The following is a 24,279-nucleotide window of genomic DNA, read 5'->3' as shown; positions in this document are numbered from 1 at the left end:
GCACCTGCCCTACAAGTACCCTGCCCTGAGAATGTCTAAGGCTCCAGCTTCCCCTCTCCCCTCTACCAGCGGAGATATCCTTTCTCCCTTCTCTGGCTCATTTTCATCCTTCAGACTCAGCTCTGAGCCCGCTTGTTGAAGGAAGATTTCTTTTCCCAACACCCTGCACAGAACGTTGTTTGTTTCCCATGAACTCCCATCGCCATTGTTACTGACAATATGTATGTGCCATCAATTGTATTATCGACTCTTGACACCTCTCCTATTATTATCTTGGGTGGCAACATCCCTATTACCTCGTTTTACTCTCCAGAAGTTTCTGGAGGGGAGACTAGTATCTTGGATGTCTTCCTTCTCCTTGCCATTCACACAGTATCTTTGCACGTAATGTGGTCAGAATGTCTCTAGGACTCTTTGAGGACAATACAAGAATAGTGTAAAAGGTGCTGGCAGGTTGGAGCCTATGTAGTATCTCATGTAATCTGTCACCAACCATGTGGCATGTGCATACTAGTTGCATTTTTTACAGAGGGGGAAATGGGCTCCTGTGGATTAAATAATTTGTGCAAAGTTACACAACTAAATATTGAAAAGTGCAAAACATGGTGCCCAAAACACAGGCCTGGGATGTGGGCTGCTCAATGAGAGGGACATTGTGTTTTGGGTATTTAAAAAATTTTTTTTTAATGTTTATTCAGTTTCGAGAGACAGAGAGAGACAGAGCGTGAGCTGGGTAGGGACACAGAGAGAGAGGGAGACACAGAATCTGAAGCAGGCTCTAGGCTCTGAGCTGTCAGCACAGAGCCCCACGCTGGGCTCAAACCCATGAGCTGTGAGATCATAACCTGAGCCAAAATCAGCCGCTCAACCAACTGAGCCACCCAGGCGCCTCATTGGGTATGGCCCTATCCTGCCTGCAGATGTGGCACGTAGCTCCGAGGTTGAAAGGAGGATGTTCCGTGTGTGGATAGGAAAATGCTTATTAGGATACATGGTAGAGCAGAAGGGCTGCCGCAGAGGTTTCCACAGGGCGCTGGAGAACAGAGATGTGTTAGCTCTCGTGGGGGAGGTGGTCCTCAGCAAGAGGGCTGGAGACTACGCCTGGGGGAGCACACATAGGGTTTTAACAGATGGAGGAGGTCGGGAGAGGCCTTCCGGGCAGAGGGAGCCTCATTCAGGCTGCCAACCTGGGTTTCATTTCCCGCAGCCGTGTCCCCAGGGAGGTGGAGCCAGGCAGCGGTTATGAATGTGGGCTGCCAGGTGTGACTGTGCCTGGCAGGGATCTCTGTCCCAAGACCTACAGACTACAGTGGGATCCTGGGCAAAACTACTTACACGTCCTGAACTTGCGTTTCCTTATCTGTAAAATGGGGATGATCACAGCACCCACCTTTAAGAGGTGTTGACCTTCCTAAAGTGTCCTGTGCAGGGGAGGGCCTCTGGTCTCAGCTCCGTAGCGCTGCTGTCATGGGGTTCTGCCCGGCTGTACTATACTGCGGGCCACGGAGGATGGCTCAGGGCAGAGCAGGTCTGAAAAGATGGAGGTAACGTGGGGGCCTCCTGTCTCATCCGTAGGTAGCACCTCCCCAGCTCCATCCTTTTATTTTCTTTTTAATTTTTTTTAACGTTTGTTCATTTTTGAGAGACAGAGACCAACTGTGAGTGGGGGAGGAGCAGAGAGAGAGAGAGAGAGAGAGAGAGAGATTGAGACAGAATCTGAAGCAGGCTCCAGGCTCCGAGCTGTCAGCGCAGAACCCGACATGGGGCTTGAACTCACCAACTGCAAGATCCTGCCCTGAGCCAAAGCTGGATGCTTAACCGACTGAGCCACCCAGGCTCCCATATCTCCATCCTTTTAGATCATTAACCCCTGGAACACAGAGATGGTGCTTGTCCTGTTTTATAAAAACCCTGATTATTGGATTTAATGTGATTCCAGAATGAAAAGTCTGACTTCCTGACGTCTGGAAGGAAGTTCTCGGTCCTTTCTCCCCAGGTGCACTTTTATCGTAAGTGACAGTCACACAGACCACATGCTCATGGTTGTGGCCAGGCCTGTGTGACATTCCTGGCATGGTACTTAGCACCGCCCCTCTATCTCTCTCAAGAAAGCATGTCAGAATGCAAATGAGTCAGAATGACGTTATTATAGGGAATAACCTTGCATTCTCACTAATTTATACTTGAAACAGTAAATTGTTCATGAACTGGAGCTATTAATAGAAGCAAATGATGTGTTGGACAACATTGGGCCAGATGCTGTGGTTGGGGGGGAGGAATGTGGCCTGGGATGGGGCTGTGTACGTGCGTGCGGACACGTACACATGCCCTGGAAACAGGGAAGTTCACGAGAAAATGCCCGAACCCTCAAGGAGCGAATCCAATGACTCTTTTTGCATAAATTCTGCTTAATTAGAGTACCTGAATCTGCAAGCTAACAAGCGTGGCGTAATTTTCCGGGGTCAGCGTGACAGAAGGGAGGATTAGATGACCTAACCACGTCTAGCATCATGTGTCTGACTAATGTAACCCAGTTCATTTCTACCTGTGCTTTGTCCCATCCACAAATGCAGTCTTTTTAAAAAGAAAAGCCTCCCTTTGTTCACTGACCTAATCAGCAGAGAAGGTGAATGAAACTCAAACAGGCACCGAGGTCAGGTTTGGATTGAATGTGCCTTGATTCCTCCTTCTTAAATCACCGTGTTTCCCTCCTCGCTTACGTTTGTTTCAACCCCGTGCCATGATATGGACCTGGTGACAAGGCTACCTCAAGGCTACCACTGGTACCTTCCTGATGCTGGGCAGGCACTAAAGGGCTTCTGGGGTTGGGCTGGCCACAGTGTCTGTGGTGGTGTCTCCTTCTTTCCCTAAGATCACTTCCTGTAAAGCCTCCTCGGGCCCCATTACCTGCTGTTCCACACCCTGAACTGGAACCTTTCTGTTCTACCTCACTAGGCTGTGGTCAGGACAGCTGGAGAGAAGCTGTCTGGGGTTTTTGGGTTGTGATTGACATGAGGCCAGTGACAAGTGGGATGTGGGACAGAGCCTGGGACCCTTCGGCATAAATCCCTGCTGGGGCTGCTGGGAGTGTGGGTCACAGCCGACTGCAGCCAGAGACGTGGCGAGGAGGAGGCAGCCCATCATCACCTATGGGAAAGAGGCCCCTGTGCCCTGGTGTGCTGGGGGATGACAGAATGGTCAGCGATGCCCAAGTAAATGGAGACTTCGGACTTGTTATTTCACAAGCCTTGACTCCAAATGGAGGGTGTGGTTAGGTTCAGGAAGAGGATAGAGGCAGGTATTTCTTCTGGAGTGTCAATTTGAGGGTCCGGCACAGTGGGAGGAAAAGAGCAGTGAGGGAACCCGGACATCAGGACTAGCTGGACTGCCAGCTGCTGGTGTGACATTAGAGCCACTCGCTGCTCTGGCCTCCTGTCAAGTGACACCAGACAAGGCGATTTCTCTTCTAATTCTAAGATCCCAAGTCAAAACTGCAGTGGAAGTGAGGGATGAAGGACATCAAAACCAGACTTTGTGGCCCCAGGCCCAGAAAAGTGTGCCCTTCTGATTTTCAGCTTCAGAAATCAAGGCAGGTCATAAAGATGGATAATGAGCGAGAGATTACAGGTGTGTCCCGGGGAGTATGAGGACTGCCTAGTTGTGCCCAGTACGAAAATTCCACCATCAAGCGAGGGCATAATTTGCAGAAGAGATTCACAATGGAGATCTTTTTCCAAAAGGCTACTCATCACGTGTGTGTACGTGCGTGTGCACACACACTTTTTCTCTCAAGCTTTTATCAGTCAAATAATTTCAAACATTTGACTTGTCAATGTGGTGATGAATCTTTCACTGGTTTATCGACTCAGGAAACAAAATGTACGGGCAGGTAGAGAGTCACCACTCTGGTACTGACATTTGAGTGCTATGAAGTCACATCGGTGGACTTGGAGGATTTGGGGTTGAGCCTTAGTCCTCAACAGAGTCTAAGAAATGAGCTGTTTGAGAATACTATTTCCCAACCACTCTGACTGCAGTGTTCTATTTAGTTAGCTCCTGTATTACTTTCTCCCGCTATCCCTGATCAGACTTCTGGCCCCTGAACTTAACCAGTGTTCCCTAATCTGCAAAATGGCTTCCTCCATTCTCTTCCCCCAGCTCGAAAACATGGCCTGTCATGGAAACTCTCCCTTGTTCCTTTACTTCTCCAGATCTTGCTCAGCAAGCCCTAACCTTCACACCTCTGTTGTTTCCTTTGGAGGGCCGAGCTGTGAACATCTTACAATGGAGCCTACTGGTGTCCCACAGCCTCATGGAATGCCCCCACAGCTGAGTTTTAGGATTTCCTGGTAGTCTCCACACACATGCTGGAACAGCCTCATTCCTTACAGATGTGATCTCCAGAGTCTGTCACCCCGAAGGCCCCCATGTTCCCTTCTCCACCTTACAGCACATTGCCGTGTCTCCCACGCTGTAAAGAAAATAGTCATCAGACAGGAAATCTCTCCCATTCCTGCACTCCCTACCCTTTTATCTGTGTTTGCACCTGTCTTTCTTTCCTTCTGATGTGCCAAGGTGAAGGGCTCACCAGGTTCCTGGATTTTCAAGACCCTCTGGCTGGGAAATCCTTACTCCACAGTTTCACTCTCTGCTGCCTCTTCCTTCCAGCTCCTTCCTCTCTTCATTTAGACATGTTCGAACCTGTGTGTCATTCTGGAAAAAACCAGTTGGTGTCCCTGTTTTGTTCTTCCCCTCCCCTGGCCAGATTTTCTGGAAGAGTTGCTTACTCGCCTCTCACTCACTCCTAACCCACTTCAGTCTGGCTTAATGCCCACCCCTTGCGCGAACACATCGATCCTCTTCTTACTATCTTACATACATGTACAGGCATGTAGAGAGTCACCTATCTTACTCAGCCACTCACTGTTGACTTTGTTCTTGAAATTCTTCCTTCTTTATTCTCAAGACCTCTTGCTGCTTATTCTCCCATTTCATCCTCCTCCTCCAGGGCAATCCCTTCTCCAGCAGTACAGGAGCCATTGTAGATCTTCCCTTGTACTCCTCATTCTAGATATCTGCCATCTTCTCTTTCTAGAACAACCTTCATGCCCTTCTCTTTCTGGCGAACTCCTCATCTTTCAAGATACAACTCCTCTACACTGTGTCTCCCAGAAGGGCCCCCAGCCTTCAATACTAGATGAAACTTCCTTTTCTGTGTACCCATAGTACACTGTGCCATCCTCCACCCAGCACTTGATCGCTGTGACTTTAATTTCCAGTTTATTTGTCTTGCTTTGTCTGTAAACCTCTTGACATGTACGCACAGAACCTGGCATAAAGCGTTCAACAAAATGGGTTCAAAGGGAGTTGAATCACAACACAAAGAATTTCTATACTGTCCAGGACCCTTTATCATGGGCTGCTAAACACATTCTCCTTTATTTTTGGCCTGGCAAATGAGTTGCCCCCTCCATGACCATCTTTTCTCTTCTCCTTGCACACTCTGGAAGATGCAGAATCTTGATAGTTGACACATGCTCAAAGGGGGTGCCCTGGGTCGCTTCTCCCATGATGAATGTAGTGGAAAAGGAATACAGAGAACAGTGGGGGGCTGCTGGTGGCAAGAAGATGGTATCCAAAGCTTACATAGACATGATCATTGTATCTAAGGTCAGACAAGACCCCTGGGTTTTGTAAAGATTATTTCATGTATTTTCAGTGAGATTGTACACTCCTTCAGATTGCGGGACCCCATTTCTTGTTACTCCTAGACATCTGGAGGGTATTAATTTTTCAAAGACAGTCTCCCTCGTGGGGATAAGTACCTTTAAAACAGGCATCAGGCTTCCAACTAGAAGGCATCTGCCCCGTTATGCCTAGGGGCGCCCTACATGTCCCAATCATGGCACCCACCCTTCTACTCAGGACTGACACCTGTCTTCCCCACCGCTGTCAGCCATGGCCAGGTCTGTGTTGTTCATTGCTGTGCCTCAGCATGTCACAAAGTGCCTGGAACACAGAGGTGCTACATAAATGTTTATTAGTGAACTGACTTTATATAGGTTATATTTTATACATGTAACATACAACATGTGTGCGCCTGAACACTTGTGTCCTATGTCGATATGTGGTTGTTGGGTTTGTGGGCGGGAGGTAGGAGGTCTTAGGTGACAGGGCTCGCTGATGACTTAGTTTAGAAAAGCAGCTAGAAATCTTTTTGACTTGGACTTCTTTCTTGGCCAGTTTAGGTGTCTTGAGCTACTGGAGAATACATAGAAATAGCCATTATAGAAAACTGGGTAGGCATATAAAGATTCATGATGGACGTTGCGTTTATATACACCAAATATTGCTTTTGGTCAGTTCCTGGTATGGTTCAGCAGCCCTTCCAAGGGGGACACTAATCAGGGCACTAGCCTGTAGGCGCTGCCTGAGCAACGGAGCAGAGCCCTTCCATTTCAGAAAACCCGTATGGACTCTTCTCATTTCTTCTTCTCTTGGATCTTTCTAACTCTCCTGGAATTTATTAAAAGTTCCTTTGTGTTCCCCATAAACACCTATTTCCCAAAACCTTAAGTATCTGTGAAGGTATATATCTTTGGTGTTCAGCTTTCTTAGGGTAGTTCTGGTTTGTGGGAACTTGCAGTGTGGAGTCAAAAGGAACATAAAACATGCCTTTTCTTGTGAGCCTAGTAGCAAAAGGAGGGGTGAGTACCAGGACGAAGAGAGCCATCCTTTGTGGACAACGTAAGCTTGAAACCATCTGTGACGTGATTACAAGCATTGAATTGCTTCATCTTCACCAACCTGGACAGCAGCCTTTCTACCCCATTTTATAGTCTCACCATGGCACACAAAGCCTTTCCAAATTCATCCCCTGTTACCCACCTTTCTCTTTCCCAGACTCCAACCACAGGGGCCTCCTTACCAGTCCTTGAGCCTTGCCAAGCATGCTCCTGCTTTAGGGGCCCTGGGACTGGTTTCCCCCGCCGTGGATAGGGTTCACTCAGATGTCACCTCCTTAGAGAAGCCTTCCTTGGCCACCTGATCTAAAACATCAGCCCCTTTACTCTCTAGTCCCTTATCCTATTTTATTTGCCCACATGCAATTTATCATACCTGATAGTAGATTATACAGACACATACATGTGTGTACATATATACGTGTATATATGTGTGTATGTGTATATGTGTGTGTGTATATGTCTTGTATATATGAGGACAGTCTATCTTGTCTGCTATTTTCTTGTTCACTGATGGGAACTCACTGCCTGGATAAATATTGAACAAATGCTTCTATTTCAGAGGAGAACTTTGAGACACCAGCGGGGGCCATCACACTCAAGTTCCTGTCACCTGGGGTTCTTGGGTGGGTGGGGTTGTTCGAGTGCACTCCTATGGTCGCCCAGCACTGGGCCCATCCCATCACTTCCCCATGCCAGTGCCTGGAGCCTGCACCAGGGATGACCGCCCCTGCCAACCCCTCTCACGCAGGTGGACTTGAGGCGCCAGCGGATCTCCCAGATTGTGGAGGAGGTGCAGAAGGTTGTCCATCGTCTGACAACAGAAATCAGCCTCCAAGACCTCCGATTTCAGGCTGTCCCTTACTCCGACACCTACAATGGGAACATTAAGGTAAGCAGGGCTCACTGGTATGGCAAACGCCTTCCAGAGAGCCAGGGAATGTGGGTGGGCCCACAGTCACGCTGCTGGGATACCAGTAAGACTTCATGTTCCATGGTGCTCTTAGCATGTATCATGTACACGCTCGCTCTGGTGGAGCTGTCTCACACGAACCCCCGCATTCTTCCTCTATGGATGATCAAAACAGAGTCTCCAAGAAGTCAAATGACGTGATCACGTCCTATTAGGCACCAGCATTGCACCTCAGCTGGGGCTTCTGATGCCCAAGCACACTCTGCCATAACTGCTGAAGTCTAGTTACACTTCACGGTCGTTATGAAGCACCTGCTTAATAAATTGGGGGCTGGGGTGAGGGGGCTCAGGGCATTGGTGGGGAAACAGTTGAAAGTGAGGGTCTCTGGGTTGCAGGTAGGGGAGGGAAGAAGAGGAAGAGGTGGCCCTTAGAGACTGCAGCAGCAGCCCCGCTGTGCCCACTGCCCACCAGGGCCATGGGTGACAGCCAGCCTTCCTGCAACACTGCTGTTTGGGCGGAGCCATTGTCACAGTAATGGCCTCACTCATGCCTGTGCAACAGACATGGCTCGCTGCCTTTCAGTGATGAGAGGAGTGAGCCTCTCAGTCCTCATGCTCCTTTATCTCAATTTTTCCTATGACTCACGAGGACCCCCTCCACTCGCCTTAAATATATATGTATTCATGTCCCATCTCTCACACATGACTACAAGCTCCTTGTTTGTTAAGATCATGTTAATTGATGGATCCATTCCCTGCACCCAGAATAGTGTGTGGCCCACAGCAGACACTCAACTTCAGTGAATAAATGGATGAACAGAAGAAAGAGTACTTGAACAGAAGACCCTTGCTGGTCCAGGATGTCTCAAGGGTGCTGGGCCCAAGGACCACCCACAAGATTCTGGGACTTACAGATTTGGGGTCAGAGTGCAGATCTTGGGAGATTCACCCCGGGATAAAAATTGTAAAATTAGATGAAATCCTGACATATCACAACATCGTTTGCCCACATCTGTCACTCTTACAACCTGCATTAGACAAATACAGACCAGGGACAAGGAGTAGAAACACACCTCCATTTTCCTAGAATTCTGTCGGAGGAGATTTCCTTCCGTGGTCTCACTTAGCATCCACAGTTTAAAATACATCTGTGGTGTGCCTGGGTGGCTCATTCGGTTAAGCGTCCGGCTTCGGCTCAGGCATGATCTCATGGTTCATGGGTTCAAATCCCACGTTGGGCTCTGTGCGATGCTAACTCAGAGCCTGGAGCCTGCTTCAGATTCTGTATCTCCCTGTCTCTCTTACCCTCCCCTGCTTCACTCTCTCTGTCTCTCAAAATAAATTTTTAAAAAAACATTAAAAAATTAAAAAATAACATCTTGCATTTATAACATCATGTCCTGCATGTTAAGTTTTGAAAATAGTTACAGTGGGGCATATAAAAGTTGCTTTTATTTTATCTTGGACCACATTTGGCAAGTGTTAATTAGGTACGATTGATGTGACTAGTAACATGATAGTTGTACTCTTGAATTCACATGCAAGTGGACTCAAATAATGTATTGATTGGGAGTGCCATAGCTTAGATTTGTTCCTTTTAAAAAATTTTTAATGTTTATTTTTGAGAGAGAGAGAGAGTGCAAATGGGGGAGAGACAGAGAGAGACGCGCACGCGCGCACACACACACACACACACACACACACACACACACAGAATCTGAAGCAGGCTCCAGGCTCTGAGCTGTCAGCACAGAGCCCAATGCAGGGCTCAAACTCACGAACTGTGAGATCATGACCTGAGCTGAAGTCAGATGCTTAACTGACTGAGCCACCCAGGCGCCCTGCTTTGTTCCCTTTTTTAATCCTGCCGCCTTTCTATAGGCACCAGAAGTCATGTAAATCCATCATCTAAAGCAACACACTGTTGTTCTCGAGACTGAGGTCAAGTTTGCTGTTTGCCCCCGAATTGGCCAAAGACGGGGCCCTGAGCAAAGATTAACCAAATACTACTGTCAGAATTTTCCACGAAAGAGGGGTGCTCGTGCAGTGTACAGCTGACAGATGGGGGAAGGTGCGGCGTGGAGCAGACGGCCACGTGACATGGCCTGTGGTGTCAGGCTCCCTTTGGGGGCAGTGCCCTGCCGGCCAGTGTGTTCTCTCCTTTGGACTGTTGACCTGACCACTTTCACCCTGACCTCTACTTAACCCATACCCGTAGGTAGATTCTGATTGTTTGCCTTACTCTGTGAAACTTAGGATCATCTCAATGACTCAGGTGGCCTCAGCCACTGCCTTTTGTTTCATCTGTGACATTGCAAGGACTGATCATTCAAACAGGCTATGGGTCATCAGTACAAGCAAAAAGAAAGGGGGACATTTTTGCTGAATGCTTTCACCTCCTCCCAGCCCCTCCTCTACAAGACCCTTTGGCTGTTCCAGGTCATTCCTCCCTGAGATCCAGCCCAACAGAGGGCTCTGGCTCACCTTCTGGCTCTACCACTGAATGGCTGTGTGTCCCTCAGAAGATCTCAGAGCCCCTCTGAGCCTTAGATTCCTCATCTGGGAAGTGTTAACAAAGCCACCACCTCATTGTGTAACTGGGAAGATGCCATGGTCTAAGGCATGAGAATTAGGGGCTTAGTATGTGCAGGACACGATGTGTCCCATTTTCCTTCCCCGCGTTCTCTTCTCCGCCTGGACTTCAGGTGCCCACTAGGGCTGTGGGTCAGGCTCACTCTCCTCCTTGAAGATTCCTGACCCCAAGGGCTCCGCGAGTTAACCTGCCCGCCCGACGCCTTGCGGTGGTTCGTGGCAGAACAAAGACACATCCTGTGATGAACAGGTGCAGCTCTCTGCCCATCTCGGCACATTGCTGAGGGTTGAGTAGTTCACGGAGCTGCCCGGTTCGACAGGTCGGCTCCCTGGGGATTTCTGTGACCTCCCGAGTCTGGGAACTCACCTCTCTCTCTCTCTCTCTCTCTCTCTCTCCCCCGTCTTGACCCCAGGTTTTGGCCCCCAGCCAGTTCCTCGTCACAGTCCCAGTGAAGGGCCTGGCGGGGTACAGGGAGGCCAGGGAGCAGCGCTGGCGGCACTACACCCTGCAGGGCACCAGGCTCCCCTGTCCCTTGCAGGACCCCGAGGGCCTGCACCAGTGGCTGGCGGTGGAGCAGTTCATGAAGAGCCAATGGCAGTGGCACGAGGCAGACGTGAACATTGAGGGAGATATCGTGCCCGCCAAGGTCCTCCAGGTGTTCCGGAAGCTGGTAGAAAACGCAATCGGAACCTGTCATCTCTCAGGTGAGTAGCTCGAGAAAAGTACAAGAGCAGTTTCTGGCATTTTCCATTTGCTCTAAAACTCCTGTGCTTGGCTGTTAACCTGGAGCCCGGGTCGCTATAAAGGGAGACCCTGATCGTGTGCTCCTTACATCTCTTTGATCCTCACAGTAGAAATTATCTCTTTGTTCTGCTGTGACGCACCAAAGAATGGAATCCATACAGGATTTGCTTAGATTTAAATGGATTACCGCCCTGGTGTAGATATAATGGTCTTTGGGTTATGCATCCCTTTTTGGATGTTAACTTAAAAATGTAGGTACTTTTTTTTTTTTTAATGTTTGTTTATTTTTGAGAGAGAGACAGAGTTCAAGCCAGGGAGGGGCAGAGAGCGAGGGAGACACAGAATCGGAGGCAGGCTCCAAGCTCCAAGCTGTCAGCACAGAGCCCAGATGCAGGACTTGAACCCATGGACTGCGAGATCATGATCTGAGTTGAAGTCAGATGCCTAACCGACTGAGACGCCCAGGCACCCCATAAACGTGAATACTCTTTTTTAAAAAGCAAATTACTCACAAACCCCAGATCTTTGTTCTTAGCACATTTCTACCACACCTCCTGACTGACATGTTTTATACCCTGGTGTTTTGATAGGCCACATTTGGAAACTACTGACTTGTGCCAAAACACAAAATTGAGAAGCCACAAAAAATTGATTAAATTTGACAATCCCCAAATCTTTAAAAAAATTTTTTTAGTGTTTATTTATTTTTGAGAGAAAGAGAGTGACAGAGTGCAAACTGGGGAGGAAGAGACAGAGAGGGAGACACAGAATCCGAAGCATGCTCCAGGCTCTGAACTGTTGCATAGAGCCCGGTGTGGGGCTCGAACTCACGAACCACGAGATCGTGACCTGAGACAAAGTCGGACACTTAACTGACAGAGCCACTCAGGCGGCCCCCCAAACCTTAAACCGTATGCCACCATGCGGTATAGGTGCACATGCGCATACACATACACACACATTTTGTTCACACGGAATAAAAAAGCGAATTTCACACTGGGAAAAAAATGGCTAATTCCCTTCACTATAGAAGAATATTTATCAACCAATAAGAAAAAAATATGAGTAGACCAATAGAAATACTGACCCCCCCCCAAAAAATGACCCACAGAAAAAGAATGTGAACAAATGGTAGTAAAAAAGTGGGAAAACACATTCCATCTAGCATGTATTTCAAGCAGTGTGCATTAACACACCTCATAGGTTGATGAGGATGAAGAAGCAGGATCGTGCTCAGTGCAGGGGTGAGTGTGGTGCCACAGCCTTCTTCATGCATTGTTCCTGGAAGTGTATATTGGTGCCTCCCTTTTTAAGGGCAATTTGTCTGTTTTTATTTTTATAATGTGCTTAGCTTGACAATTCAACAACCCCAGTCCTAGAAACGCATTCCTACACATAAAAGAGAAATATGTAGGGGCGCCTGGGTGGCTCAGTTGGTTAAGTGGCCGATTTTGGCTCAGGTCATGAGCTTACTGTTGGTAAGTTCAAGCCCCATGTCGGGCTCTGTGCTGACAGCTCAGAGCCTGGAGCCTGCTTCGGATTCTGTGTCTCCCTCTCTTTCTGCCCCTCCCCTGCTCATACTGTGTCTCTGTCTTTCAAAAATAAATAAACATTAAAAAAAATTTTCAGGGAAATATGTACAAGGCTATTCACTGCCATAGGCTTTGTAATAGTAACTAGAAATAATGTCAATTACAAGGGGGAAATTGACAAAATAAATTGTGCTACCTTAGCCTTTCGGGCCATTGTGCAGCCCTTAGGAATGGGGTACATTGGCGCGCCTGGGTGGCTCAGTTGGTTAAGCATCAGACTTCAGCTCAGGTCATGATCTCGCTGTTTGTGAGTTTGAACCCTGCCTCAGGCTCTGGGCTGACAGCTTGGAGCCTGGAGCCTGCTTCCAATTCTGTGTCTCCCTCTCTCTCTGCCCTCCCCTGCTCACGCTCTGTGTCTCTGTCTCTCAAAAATAAATAAATGTTTAAAAATTAAAAAAAAAACAATGCGGTATATTGATGTGTGTACACACATAGCTTTGAAAAATCCTTGTGCTGGATGATGACAGGAAACCACAGTACCGAACAAGGTGCACTCCCACGTGTGCAGAAAGAGAAGGATCTGAAGGTACATTTACTTGTCTAGGCAGAACCATTCTGGAAGGTTCCATAATGGAACTGGCACACATTTCAGTTACTTGTCTAGACAGCACTGTTTTGGAAGGCTCCATGATGGAATGGGCAAACGTTTAATGCATTTTTACCACGTGTAGGATGCTTTCATGGAAAATGTAATGTAAACCTGTAGAGTAGGAGTTAGTTTTCTACCTGTTTTACAGACAAGAAAACTGAGGTGTAGAGAGACGAGGTAACGTGCGGGAGTCACACACTAAGGAAGCAGAGCCAGGGCAGAAGCAGGGTGTGGGCAGGGCAGGCAGGTTCCAGCAGGTGCTCACCTCCTAACCTTGCAACAATGGTACTAGTGAAAGTGCAAACGACAGATTCAAACCGGGCCAGGGCGGTGAGATGCCTTCGGTAAATAACGCCAATGTGCCGGGCGTTGTCATGTCCCTGTGTGGGCAGCCCTGATGAGATGCAGAGGGTCAGCTCCTTCTCACACCCCAGCCGGGGGAGGAATGTTTTCCTTTTGAACAGCCTAACACAATTAGTGAGTGAGCTTCCATTTTCTTCTCTGGGCAAAGAAGAGAAAAACAACAGATCCCCATTCAAGACTGCTCATCCTTGTTCGTAATGAGGGCAGACACACAAACAAAACGACTGTGTATCTTTTGAAAGAAGGGGGAGCGGATGGGTGATGAGTTCTCGTAGAGGATGCCTTTATTTTCTCTGCCTCTCTTTGGTTGGAAGAGGCACTGGAGCCTTCTTTCCACTCCTTCGACCTTAATTTAAGCCCATGGCTAGGAGCACTTTGAAGTATTTTATAATTACAAGGGCTTCGGATGAGAAATGCATCTGGGGCTAGACTGGCTTCGTGGATGGTGGATACGAAGCCGTGTGGGCTGAGAGGCTGGCACTCGGGTGAGAGGTTGGTAAGCCGAACTCACCAGAAGCAGGTGAATGAGTCAGGGGGTGGAGGCTATCCTCAGCAAGGTCAGGACACCTGGGTGGAATGGGGGGACGAGGGATGGTTGCATTTCGTTTTTACCAGCTAGTAATACATCTTTCCTTGGTCTTCTGTGTCTCTTTTCTTCAGTTGGGCCTTCTGAAAAGAATTTAAGTTTTTATCTTTTTTCTTTTTTTGAGAGAAACAGAATGCAAGTCGGGGAGAGGCAGAGAGAGAGGGAGACACAGAATCTGAAGCAGGCTCCAGGCTGCGAGCTGTTGGCACAGAACCCGATGCAGGGCTCAAACTCACAGACCATGAGATCAGGACCAGAGCTGAAGTCGGGTGCTTAACCGACTGAGCCCCCTCAGGCACCCCAAGAATCTATTAAAAGAAAAGGAGCCATAAAACTTTGGGGATGGGGGAGAAAGGAAAAAGAAACAACCAACAAGAAGATTTTCTAGCAACGCTTCTATGTTTATGGACTCAGCTATTTGTCTAGTTTTGACATAAACACCCCTCCCTTGGGGTGCTCCTGACACGTGAAAGTTGCCCCTCACCCGTTGCAAGGAGCTGGGTCAGAGCCGCTGTGCCAAAATTCCCTCTCTGATCGTTAGCACTGAGCCAGGCTCTCTCTTCTCATCACCACGCTGTCATTTCCCGCCAGGTGAGGTCAGCTTGCTGTCACAGCGCTCCACAGTGTGGGTTGCCGTGGAAACCTCCGCATGTCGGGTGGAACTGGAGCTGGTCCCCATGGTGGAGATCCCCACTGCCTGGTCTGAGAAAGCTCGCTGGCCTCCCTGTCTGAAGCGCTGGCCTTCCCGAGAGCAAGTGGCGTGTATCAAGGTATCTGGGAGCCGGGGAGCTGGGGCCCCCGCTCACCGGAGCAGGGGGCTCTCCGCTTGGCCTCACTGACTGCTAAAGAGCTCTGGAAGGAGAGGGTTGCGCTAGATCAGCGCTTCTCCAGGTGTGGGTCCTAGAATCGGAGAGCCTGTGAGAAATGCAGATTATTCCCTGGCCCTACCCTGGACCTACTGAATGAGAACCTGCTGGGCAGGGCCCAGCGATCAGTGTTTTAAGAAGCCCCTGCAGGTGATTCTAGTGCGGGCTCAACGTGGAGAACCAGCTCCCCGCAGTGGGTACAAGTGTCACCAATGCACTGCGCTCCAGGAAGGGGCCTTGCCCCAGGCTCCTTCCACCTCCCCACATAGGAGACGCTGCCTGCCTCCTGGCGGCCCCCCGCCCCCACCCCAGAGTCGTGGATGGCTTCAAAGGTGGCTTTCCACTCCGGCCAGCACCGGCTTCTCCTCTTGCAGACAGTGTTCTCTTTCCCTAGTCGTTCGGGTTTGCCCTGTTGGCCTCTTCAAATTACCACTGGCAGCAAAGCTTCCTGCAGGCCGAGCAGGTGCTGCTGGCCCAGCTGGATGAGGACGGCGGCTGCCGCAGGCAGTGTCTCCGGGCCCTGAGGCAGATGAAGGAGGACGTCTGGTGTCCGGGGAAGAGGCCTGTCCTCACGGCCCACCATCTGCAGGTGAGCGGGTGTGGGCTTGGCGGGGGTCCTAGCAGCGCGCCCTGCGGGGCCTGGCCGGAGCCACTCACGACAGGTGTGTGCGCGGAGTGTCGGAGAAGGCCCTGGTGTGGCACCTGCCACCGCACCAGGTACGGCTCACCTCCGCGACGTGTAAACCCCGGATGTCCGTGCGGCCCGGGCAGGGCCTCTCGCTCCTCCCTCCCCTGCCCCGCTTGCCCTCTTTCCTTACTTGCTGTCCTTTCCCGTTTTGCTGCTCTGTCCACGTCTCCCCTCCACCTATTTCACCCAACAAACCAACGCGAGTGCCCGCCGTGTGCCAGAGACTTCGCTGGGCATCGGCATGGGTTGCTCAGAGCCTCGGGCTCTCAGAAACCTCTAGACCGATGAAGGCTCGCAAGTCGCTTGAACCCCAGCTGGATTCATTCACGGTTTCCGGGGCGTGAGGACTCGCTCACTCCCCCCACCCTCTCCCCAACAAGGTGCAGCTATTGGCAACACCGCTGCGCAGAGGGGGTGGGGGGAGGCCGGTAGGGGGCGAGGTCACTCCAGGAACTCAGCCGCAGCCCTGAGCAACCGCAGCCCTGAGCGACCAGGTCCGGAATCACCCCGCAGGGGTCTCCCCAGACTCTGCGGAACCTGCCGCCCCTCGCCCCCAACCCGACGCCCTGCATTCATGACTGCAGTTTCTCGCTCACTGGGCAAACGTTTATTGAGGTTGCTGTGGGCCACACCTGCCCTGCACCTGCTGCGCGCCCTGCCCCTGGAGGCGCAAGATAAGGAAACATGAAGTGGCTCCTGGTCCCTTTGGAACTCGGGGTTTGGAGCGGCAGACAGGCGTCGATCAGAGGGTCCCCTAGGTTCATGTGGCCTCACACAGTACTGGGAGCACCAGGGAGGACGCGAGTCTCACTGCATGAGGGTGCAGAGCAGCAGAACCTGACCTGGGCTGCAAGATCAGGGGAGTCCCCCCTGGGGAGGTGGCTTTCATGCTCTGAGCTCCTCTTCTGCAAGTTTCCGACCACACGCGGTGAACCGGACATTCATGGAACACGCTGTGTGGCACTCTGAGGTTGGGAGGAGGCAGGTTCGGAGGCCCCACAGTCTGAGCCTAGCTAACTTGGTCCCTTCTTCCAGTGAGCTCTTGGACGTGGTGAGCACAGGTCTGCTGTCTGTGTGGCATCTTCCTTGCATGCTCCTGCTGCCCCCATGCATTCAGTCTTCTGATCCTGTATTCCTCTTCCAGATCCAATGCAAGCTATTTTTTTTAAATTTTTTAACGTTTATTTATTTTTGAGAAAGGGAGAAACAGAGTATGAGCACAGGAGGGGCAGAGAGAGAGGGAGACACAGAATCCAAAGCAGGCTGCAGGCTCTGAGCTGTCAGCACAGAGCCCAAAGCGGGGCTCGAACCCATGGATTGTGAGATCATGACCTGAGCCGAAGTCAGCTGCCCAACTGGCTGAGCCACCCAGGTGCCCCCGATGTAAGCTATTTAATGGCAACTACTAATGAACCCTTAGGATCTCTCCCAATGTGGTGTATCTAGTAGTTGCTTAGTAAATACCCGTTGGGCAAATGAATGAATGTCTTCACATCATATTCAAGTTTTGCCCCCACGAAGTCAGTAGTCTTGGCTCTGCTTTATCTTTCCTAATAACCTGTCCTCCTTGACCTGCCCAAGAATCTGTTAATATCTCATTTGCCCTTTCTCTGGAGCCTCTACTTTCTCAAACCCCTGCACATTCCCCTAAAACACCCTGCCTGTTTTCCTGGATCGAGGACACATGCTTCCTGAAGGTCGTCTAGTTCATTCTGTCAATTTAGCTTCTTTCTTGCTGGCCTTTCTACAGGCCACGCTAGCAAGAGTCAGAGCGGAGAAGCAAAGTCCATTCTATCATCTATTACAGCTCATAATCTTAACCACTGACATCATTGCCTCAATTAAGATGGATGGAAACACATTAAGTGACATGAATATTTTAGACGAGATGGAATAGGGCCACCACTCGGCCCCCACCCTTGACTGCTGTCAAAACCGCATTACATGCAGGGATTTACTTCTAGTCCATTGTCTTCTCAGTCACTAGAGGATTTTAGGGCAACCCATTAAAGGTGCTTCGTTTCAGTTCTCCCGAACTCCCTACAAAGCACAGAACTGCAGGCTCAGGAACTGACATGGTAAAGTGGGGGAGGGTGTTGAGGAGGGCAGGAAGGACAGAAGCGGTACTGCCTGTTCTTCTAGTCTCCCACTCCTGGCCCAAGAGCGGGATGCCCTCACATTTAGATACTGGGATGGACGTGGCTGGCCACAGTGTGGTGTTAGACACCACCCAGATGATGGCCAAGCCTTCCACCTGGGGAAACCAGAAGAGACCAGGCTGCATCAGGAAGGATGTGCTGGTCATTGTCACCCCCCCTTCAGCCTGACACCGTCTGATGAGCTTCTCACCTCCTCCCCAGAGCGGCTCTCCCCACTCCATGTGCACGAGCGTTTATCCTTCATTGGCTTATTTATTCCTAAAATCCACTCAAAGGCACAGGGGTTCATTAGAAGAGGCTCAACTGCTTTGGTTTCGTTAGGAAGATAAAAGCTTAACCAGAGGCATTAAAACACTTTTTTGTGTTTAGGGTATCTTTTTTAAATGTTTGGTTTTTTTTGGGGTGGGGGGGAGAAGAGACAGACAGAATCCGAAGCAGGCTCCAGGCTCCGAGCTGTCAGCATAGAACCTGACATGGGGTTGAACCCACGAACCATGAGATCATGACCCGAGCTGAAGCCAGATGCTGAATCGACTGACAGCCCCAAACTATTCTGTATCTAGGTTCTCTTGTCTAGCATGCTATTATTTCTAACTTGTTTACTTTGCACAATGTGCTCTAAATCAAAACCCACTCAGTATCTTGCCGTGAACCCAGAAACTGCTCTTTTCTTTCTTAGTAAAGGCTATATTTTAAAAACACTCAACATCCAAACCATACCATTAATTGATTACTTCACCTAGTCAATAAATGCTTATTGACTGCCTCCCAAGGGCCAGCTCCTCTGCTGGGTGCTAGTGATGTAACAGCGGTGAAAATAGATAACGCCGTCTTCTTTGATGAGGTTTACACTCTAGCAGGGCATCACATTAGTAAGTACAGAGACAATGACTACTGTGATCACTGGTGCTTATGGGAAGTACGTGGCAAAGAGTGTTTAATGGTTTTGTAGAGAAATTTGATCTGACGGATGAGGTTCCTGGACACACTGGGAAGGAAGTGTGGTCCACACAGAAGTCAGGTATGAAAGAAGTCACCCTGTGGTAGAAGAGAGCATGAAGCAAGGCCAGTGGGGCTGGAAGGAGAGAACACGGGAGGAGGGTAAGATGGGGCTGGAAAGGAATCTTGGGAGCAAACCTCATAAACCAAACCATGTTAAGGGTTGTGGTTTTTCATTAATGATGGGAAGACTTCATTTCTTTTTCTTTGTTTTATTTATATATTTTGAGGGAAAGAGAGCGAGCGAGGGTGTGTGCATGTAAGCAGGGAAGGGGCAGAGAGAGAAAATCCCAAGCAGGCCTCACAGTGTCTGCTGATGCTGGGCTCAAACTCCCGAACTGTGAGATCGTGATCTGAGCCCAGAACCATGAGATCATGACCTGAGCCCAAATCAAGAGTCAGACGCTTAACCAAGAGAGACACAGGCGCCCCTAAAGTATTTCAGGCACAAAGAAACATAGATTTAGACTCCAAACAATCATGTTGGCCGTGGCACGTTGTGGACAGACTGATGACAGGAATGGGGGCGGACGTCCAGGTGAGATGGAAGAGGAGAAAACTGTTTGGATGAACACATGTGGTAGATCAGAGAAACACTTTGGAGGAACTGGCAGAACTTGATGAGGCCGGTGAGGGAGGGTGACTCCCTGGTTGTGCCTTTGCGTGACTGGCTTGGTTTGCCACTCTGGAAACACACCAGGTTTGTAGGAGGAGGGGCGGTGAGTTCAGTTGGGACATGCTGATGGCGATAACTTGCAGATTCCCAAGAGATACCAGGTGAAGAGATATCAGAGAAGTCTGGGCTGAGAAAGGAAGTTGTGAGCGGCCTCTACTTACTCAGTGGGGATTCTAGCTGCCGAGGGAGGAAGAAAAGAAGAGAGACCAGGAGAAAAAGAGGGTATGGAACTGATCCTCCAAAACTCCAGCACGGGGCGGGGCAGACAAGGAAAGGGGATAACATGCCAAGGAGCAGCCATGGTGCCTGGAGAAACCCCGGGAGCCCAGAAGCTTGGAAGCCCAGTGGAGAATGGGTCAAGAGGGAGAATGTGGGTGAGCATTCCACTGGAAGGTCAGGTAAGGCCAGGGCTGGGCAAGGCCTGTTGGACTTGGACTTAGCAACACAGAGATCATTGTCCCTGAGGACCGATGACAGAAAAATCCAGATTGCAATAGATCCAGATGGCAGTCAGAGGAGAGGAAATCATGACAGATAATTGAGATGATCCTTTGGAGAAGTCTGAACTTGCAGAGATGTGAGAGGTCAGAAGGCAGACGTGGCCTTGAGGCAAGGGATAGAGCAGGAGAGCTTAGAACAGTTTCAAAGAGCCAGCAGCAGAAGGGCAAGGGCAATAGAGAGGGAAGCCAGTCACAGCTCCTGGAAGGAGAGATTCCAATGCCTGCTTAGGGGTTCATCTGGCCAGGCGGGGTGGTCAAAGCAGAGAGGAAGAAAGGAAGATACCCATGTAGGCAGACTGACTTGCCATCATGAGGGTCTCCATTTTCCACGTAAAGTAGGAGGCAAAGGCATCCAAAAGGAGTGGGGGAATTGCAGATTTAAGGAGACTGGTGGTAACCGGAAATGGCAGTGGCAAGAGAAACCATGAACAAAGAGGCACAGGAGACCCAGCAGGACAAGGCCAACGGCCTGCCTGAGGGTGGGGATCCTGAAATCATGGCGGAACCAGCTTGCCCTGGGTGCCTCCCTTCTGCCTCCTTCCAAGGCCATGGCCACTGGGTACCATTTCCGAAGACCGTCTCCTCCATTGCCCAGACCGATGTCTGACACCACCTCTTCCTTCCACAGACCGTGCTCTTCTGGACTTGTGAGAAATACCCGCACTTGAAGGACTGGCAGGCATTTGGCAAAGCCTTCCTGCGCCTTGTAAGGAAGCTGCACAAGTGTGTGAGCCAGCACTTTCTGAAGCACTATTTCGTGCGCAAGAGCAACCTCCTCCAGTGTGCTGGCTCGAGTGAGCTGGATGCCGTGGCCCAGAAGCTGGCTCTCTTCCTGAAGAACCCCCAGATCAGCTTGCCCTGAGGCTGCCCCAGCCTGGGAGGCTCTTGGACGCTTTATCCTGGCTTGACCTCGTTCTCTGTATGATCCTGCCCAGGAGAGAAGCAACTTGCCGCACAGGAGGTGACATTGAGCCCACCGTACCCCAGGTTGTCCGACCCAAACTTCCCTGGAGCCAGCCACGCATTTCAGCCCTCACTAGCTACCTCTCTTGGGGACAGCTGTCATCAGGCTTCCCCCAAGCCATCACTTCTGAGCGATGACAGCACTGGCCGCATTCTCCCTTGCTCAGGCTCTGAGTGTCTGCAGAAGAGGATGGAGAGAGAACCCCCAGAAGGCCAGGCGTCAGCCTGCGGCCCAGGAGTGGTGCTCCAGCCCACTGACTGTGGGCTCATCCCTTTTCCATTTGCAACATGCAACAGTGAATGCACCTTTCTCAGAGCAGGGCTGTGACCTGTGGGACTCCTGGTGACCTCCTGAGCAGTGGGCAGTGGATCCACACACGAAGTGTTGGTCACGGTGGGCAGCCAGTGCTTGCCTCCTGGATCGGTGCCACCAACCCCGCTGGTTAAGTGATTGCGTCCGACGGGTGCCCACGCTGCACTGGCCTTCCTGCCCTCCGTTCTCCCGAACCCCACTTCAGGACTTGGGGTTCCGGCTGCTTCGCTGGTGTTGCCAAAGTGGGAAGAGGGTGGCTTTGATGACCAGTGTCAGCCCGAGATGAAAGCACAGCTCTGTTTGCCAGCTTGCTCTGGCCAACTCCCCCTTCCTTGCGCCCGGTGCCTGATATTCTTGGCATGGACTCGGAACAATGACCCCCGTGGAATGGCGTGGTGTCATTCACCTCTCCGTGCCTGCCTGTGCTCACCTCATTCACTCACTCATTCGTGGATAAGCATATGCTCATTAGGCACTGGGAGTATAGGCAAGAGCCACGTGGACAAAGGATGTGCCCGCTGGGGGACAGCACCTGAAGTCAGACAGGAAATGCACAATAGATGAACACAATTATTACAAATGTTAACAAGTGCCTGAAGGAAACAAACAGAACATTGAAATAGAGCCATAGAGGAGTTCCTCGAAGGATGAAAATGCAAACTGCTGAAGGGGAAGGGAAGTGGGGGGCAGGGGCAGGCTTGGAGGGGCCTGAATGGGTCAGATCCCTGGGCCTTGTAAAGCTGGGAAAGAATTTGCATTTTATTCTAAAATCAAAGCTTGATGGTTGACTTTTCCCAAAGCCATAGGGTATGGTGATCTGATTTGCATTTTTTTGCTTGTTTATTTGTTTATGATTTGCATTTTAAATGCCCATTCAGGCGCATAAACGGGGCATGGGGTCCCACACAAGAATTGAGGCATTGAAGGCCAGTACACCCGCCCATTCTGAATTTCACTGTGGTCCACCGGGCCACAGGTCCCATGTAGCACACAGGATGCTTGGGGAGGTCAGTAGTTTCTTGTACTTATGCTTTTCAACTCAACGGAATCCTTTATTACCGAGGACATTTTCCCCAAGGATGTAACACTGAAATTTCTAAAAGCATGAACAACTGAGTTTTTCACGAAAAAGTCATATTGGAAAATGAAGTATTTTTGCAAAAATACTGTAGCCAAATAATGGGTTCCCGGTACTATCACATAGCAAATCATGGGTTGGAACTGTTAGGAAAAAATCCTTTCAAGCATACGATGAGTTTATACTTTTTGAAAATGTGAAATCATGAGCAAACAAATGTTTTGTGAAGTTATCAAAACTTCTTCAAATTCCCATATCCTCGGGCCTTGGGAAGCATTTTTGAGAAGGTGACAGATAATAACTTTTTTTAATGATGAAAACAGTTGAAGCAAGTTTTAATGTTTATTTTTATTTTTGAGAAAGAGAGAGAGAGTGTGTGTGTGTGTGTATGTGTGGGTGTGAGAGAGAGTGGGGGAGGGGCAGAGGGAGACACAGGATCTGAAGCAGGCTCCAGGGTCTGAGCTGTCAGTACAGAGCCCAACACGGGGCTTGAACTCATGAACCACAAGATCACCGCCTGAGCCAAAGTTGGATGCTTAACCAACTAAGCCATCCAGGTGCCCTAAGTTGAAGCAAGTTTTAAACTAGCTGTACCAATGTCGAGAAGTGAAAGTTGGCTGGAGAGGAGTGGAACCGACATAGTCGTCTGATTCCAGTAGATGCCCCCCACCTCTCCCTGTCTGTGTGTCTTTGAAGGAAGCAGGGTTCTCTGTGGACTCCCGAGTGTTCCTCTAGGTGCCAACAGAGGGCAGTAGAGGACTGCATATGGAAAGACCCTCTTTCCCACACATGCGCCTCAGAGCCCAGCAGGTGTCCCCCTCCTCGGCCAGTAACTTAAACCTGGCTTCTGGGAGACAGGAACCGGGGGCAGTGGCTTTACACTGAGGCTAAATTATTGACCTTTCCTGCTATGTTGACCTTTCCTGCCATGTTGCAGAAGGCTCAGGCTTAAAAAGGGAGGCTGTGTGAGCGTTGTCCAACCGTTCTGTTCACAGGGACGGAGTTCCTAGCTCTGACAAGTCTGATATTCCGGATATTCTGATCTACTGATAGATTTATATACCTATACTGATAAGTCTTATATTATTCTGGTCAATTTTTTTAATTCTCCAAAAGACGTTCCTTTCACGTCCACTCTGGGCACGGGATTGTTTACGTACATCCCACCACGAGTTCCATAAATCTGTCTTTTCCTCTGTATCTGTGGACTTCTCCACACGCAGCAGAGCACTGCCAACCAGCCCTCTCTGGGACAGCTTTCCACTCACTGCCTGGGGCGCCCTCCACCTCCTCTGCACCTGTCACCCCCCGCTTGGCCTCTGCTCACTGCCCAGTTTCCTGAGCTAACGTGTACGTGGCCTTGCTTTTTTTTTTCTTTTGGTGGTGGGAGTTGAAAGTATTTAAAGAATAATAATAAAACAGATACCAGAATACTCACTATCTAGGTGAAGAACAGCATTGGGCCAGCACTTTAGAATTCTAGGTGCCCGTTCCATTCCCTAGCCCCCACCCTCTCCTATTTTATGTTAGCCATTCAGCCGCGTTTCTTTATAGTTTGACTACCTGTCATATTACATTGAACCTAAGCCCCTAACATTGTGAGGTGAATCATGATTTCATGTCTCAGAAACAAAAGGTACTTTAGTAATTCCAAGTCACCACTGATTATAAGATGCATCCTCATTTTTTAAAAAATGTTAATTTATTTTAGAGAGAGAATCCCAAGCACAGCACAGAGCCGGACGCAGGGCTCGAACTCGGGAACCAATGAGATCATGACCTGAGTCGAGATCATGACCTGAGCCAAAGTCAAGAGTTGAAGCTTACCATGCTGAGCCCCCTAGGTGCCCCTAAGCCCCCTCGTTGTTTTAGAGAGATGGACATGTGAGAAAGTGTTGTAGAATCAACAAAATA

The 24,279-nt window shown here is 49.8% G+C and overlaps 1 protein-coding gene across 1 annotated transcript in view; it reads left to right on the top strand.

Moving 5' to 3' along the window:
- The window catches only part of MAB21L3 (mab-21 like 3), a 22,203-nt gene extending 251 nt beyond the window's left edge, over positions 1 to 21,952 (top strand). Inside the window, exons 2-6 of the mRNA XM_029949481.1 lie at positions 7,495 to 7,635; positions 10,662 to 10,953; positions 14,715 to 14,893; positions 15,384 to 15,578; positions 20,640 to 21,952. Coding sequence (XP_029805341.1) covers positions 7,495 to 7,635; positions 10,662 to 10,953; positions 14,715 to 14,893; positions 15,384 to 15,578; positions 20,640 to 20,873 — 1,041 coding nt within the window. The 3' untranslated portion in view covers positions 20,874 to 21,952. The remainder of the gene's footprint in view (positions 1 to 7,494; positions 7,636 to 10,661; positions 10,954 to 14,714; positions 14,894 to 15,383; positions 15,579 to 20,639) is intronic.
- The last annotated feature ends 2,327 nt before the right edge of the window (positions 21,953 to 24,279 follow it).

Source organism: Suricata suricatta, chromosome 8 (assembly GCF_006229205.1).
Source record: "Suricata suricatta isolate VVHF042 chromosome 8, meerkat_22Aug2017_6uvM2_HiC, whole genome shotgun sequence".
Lineage (NCBI taxonomy): Eukaryota > Metazoa > Chordata > Mammalia > Carnivora > Herpestidae > Suricata > Suricata suricatta.
Note: the sequence above shows the minus strand (reverse complement) of the source record. Positions and strands in the feature narration are given on the sequence as shown.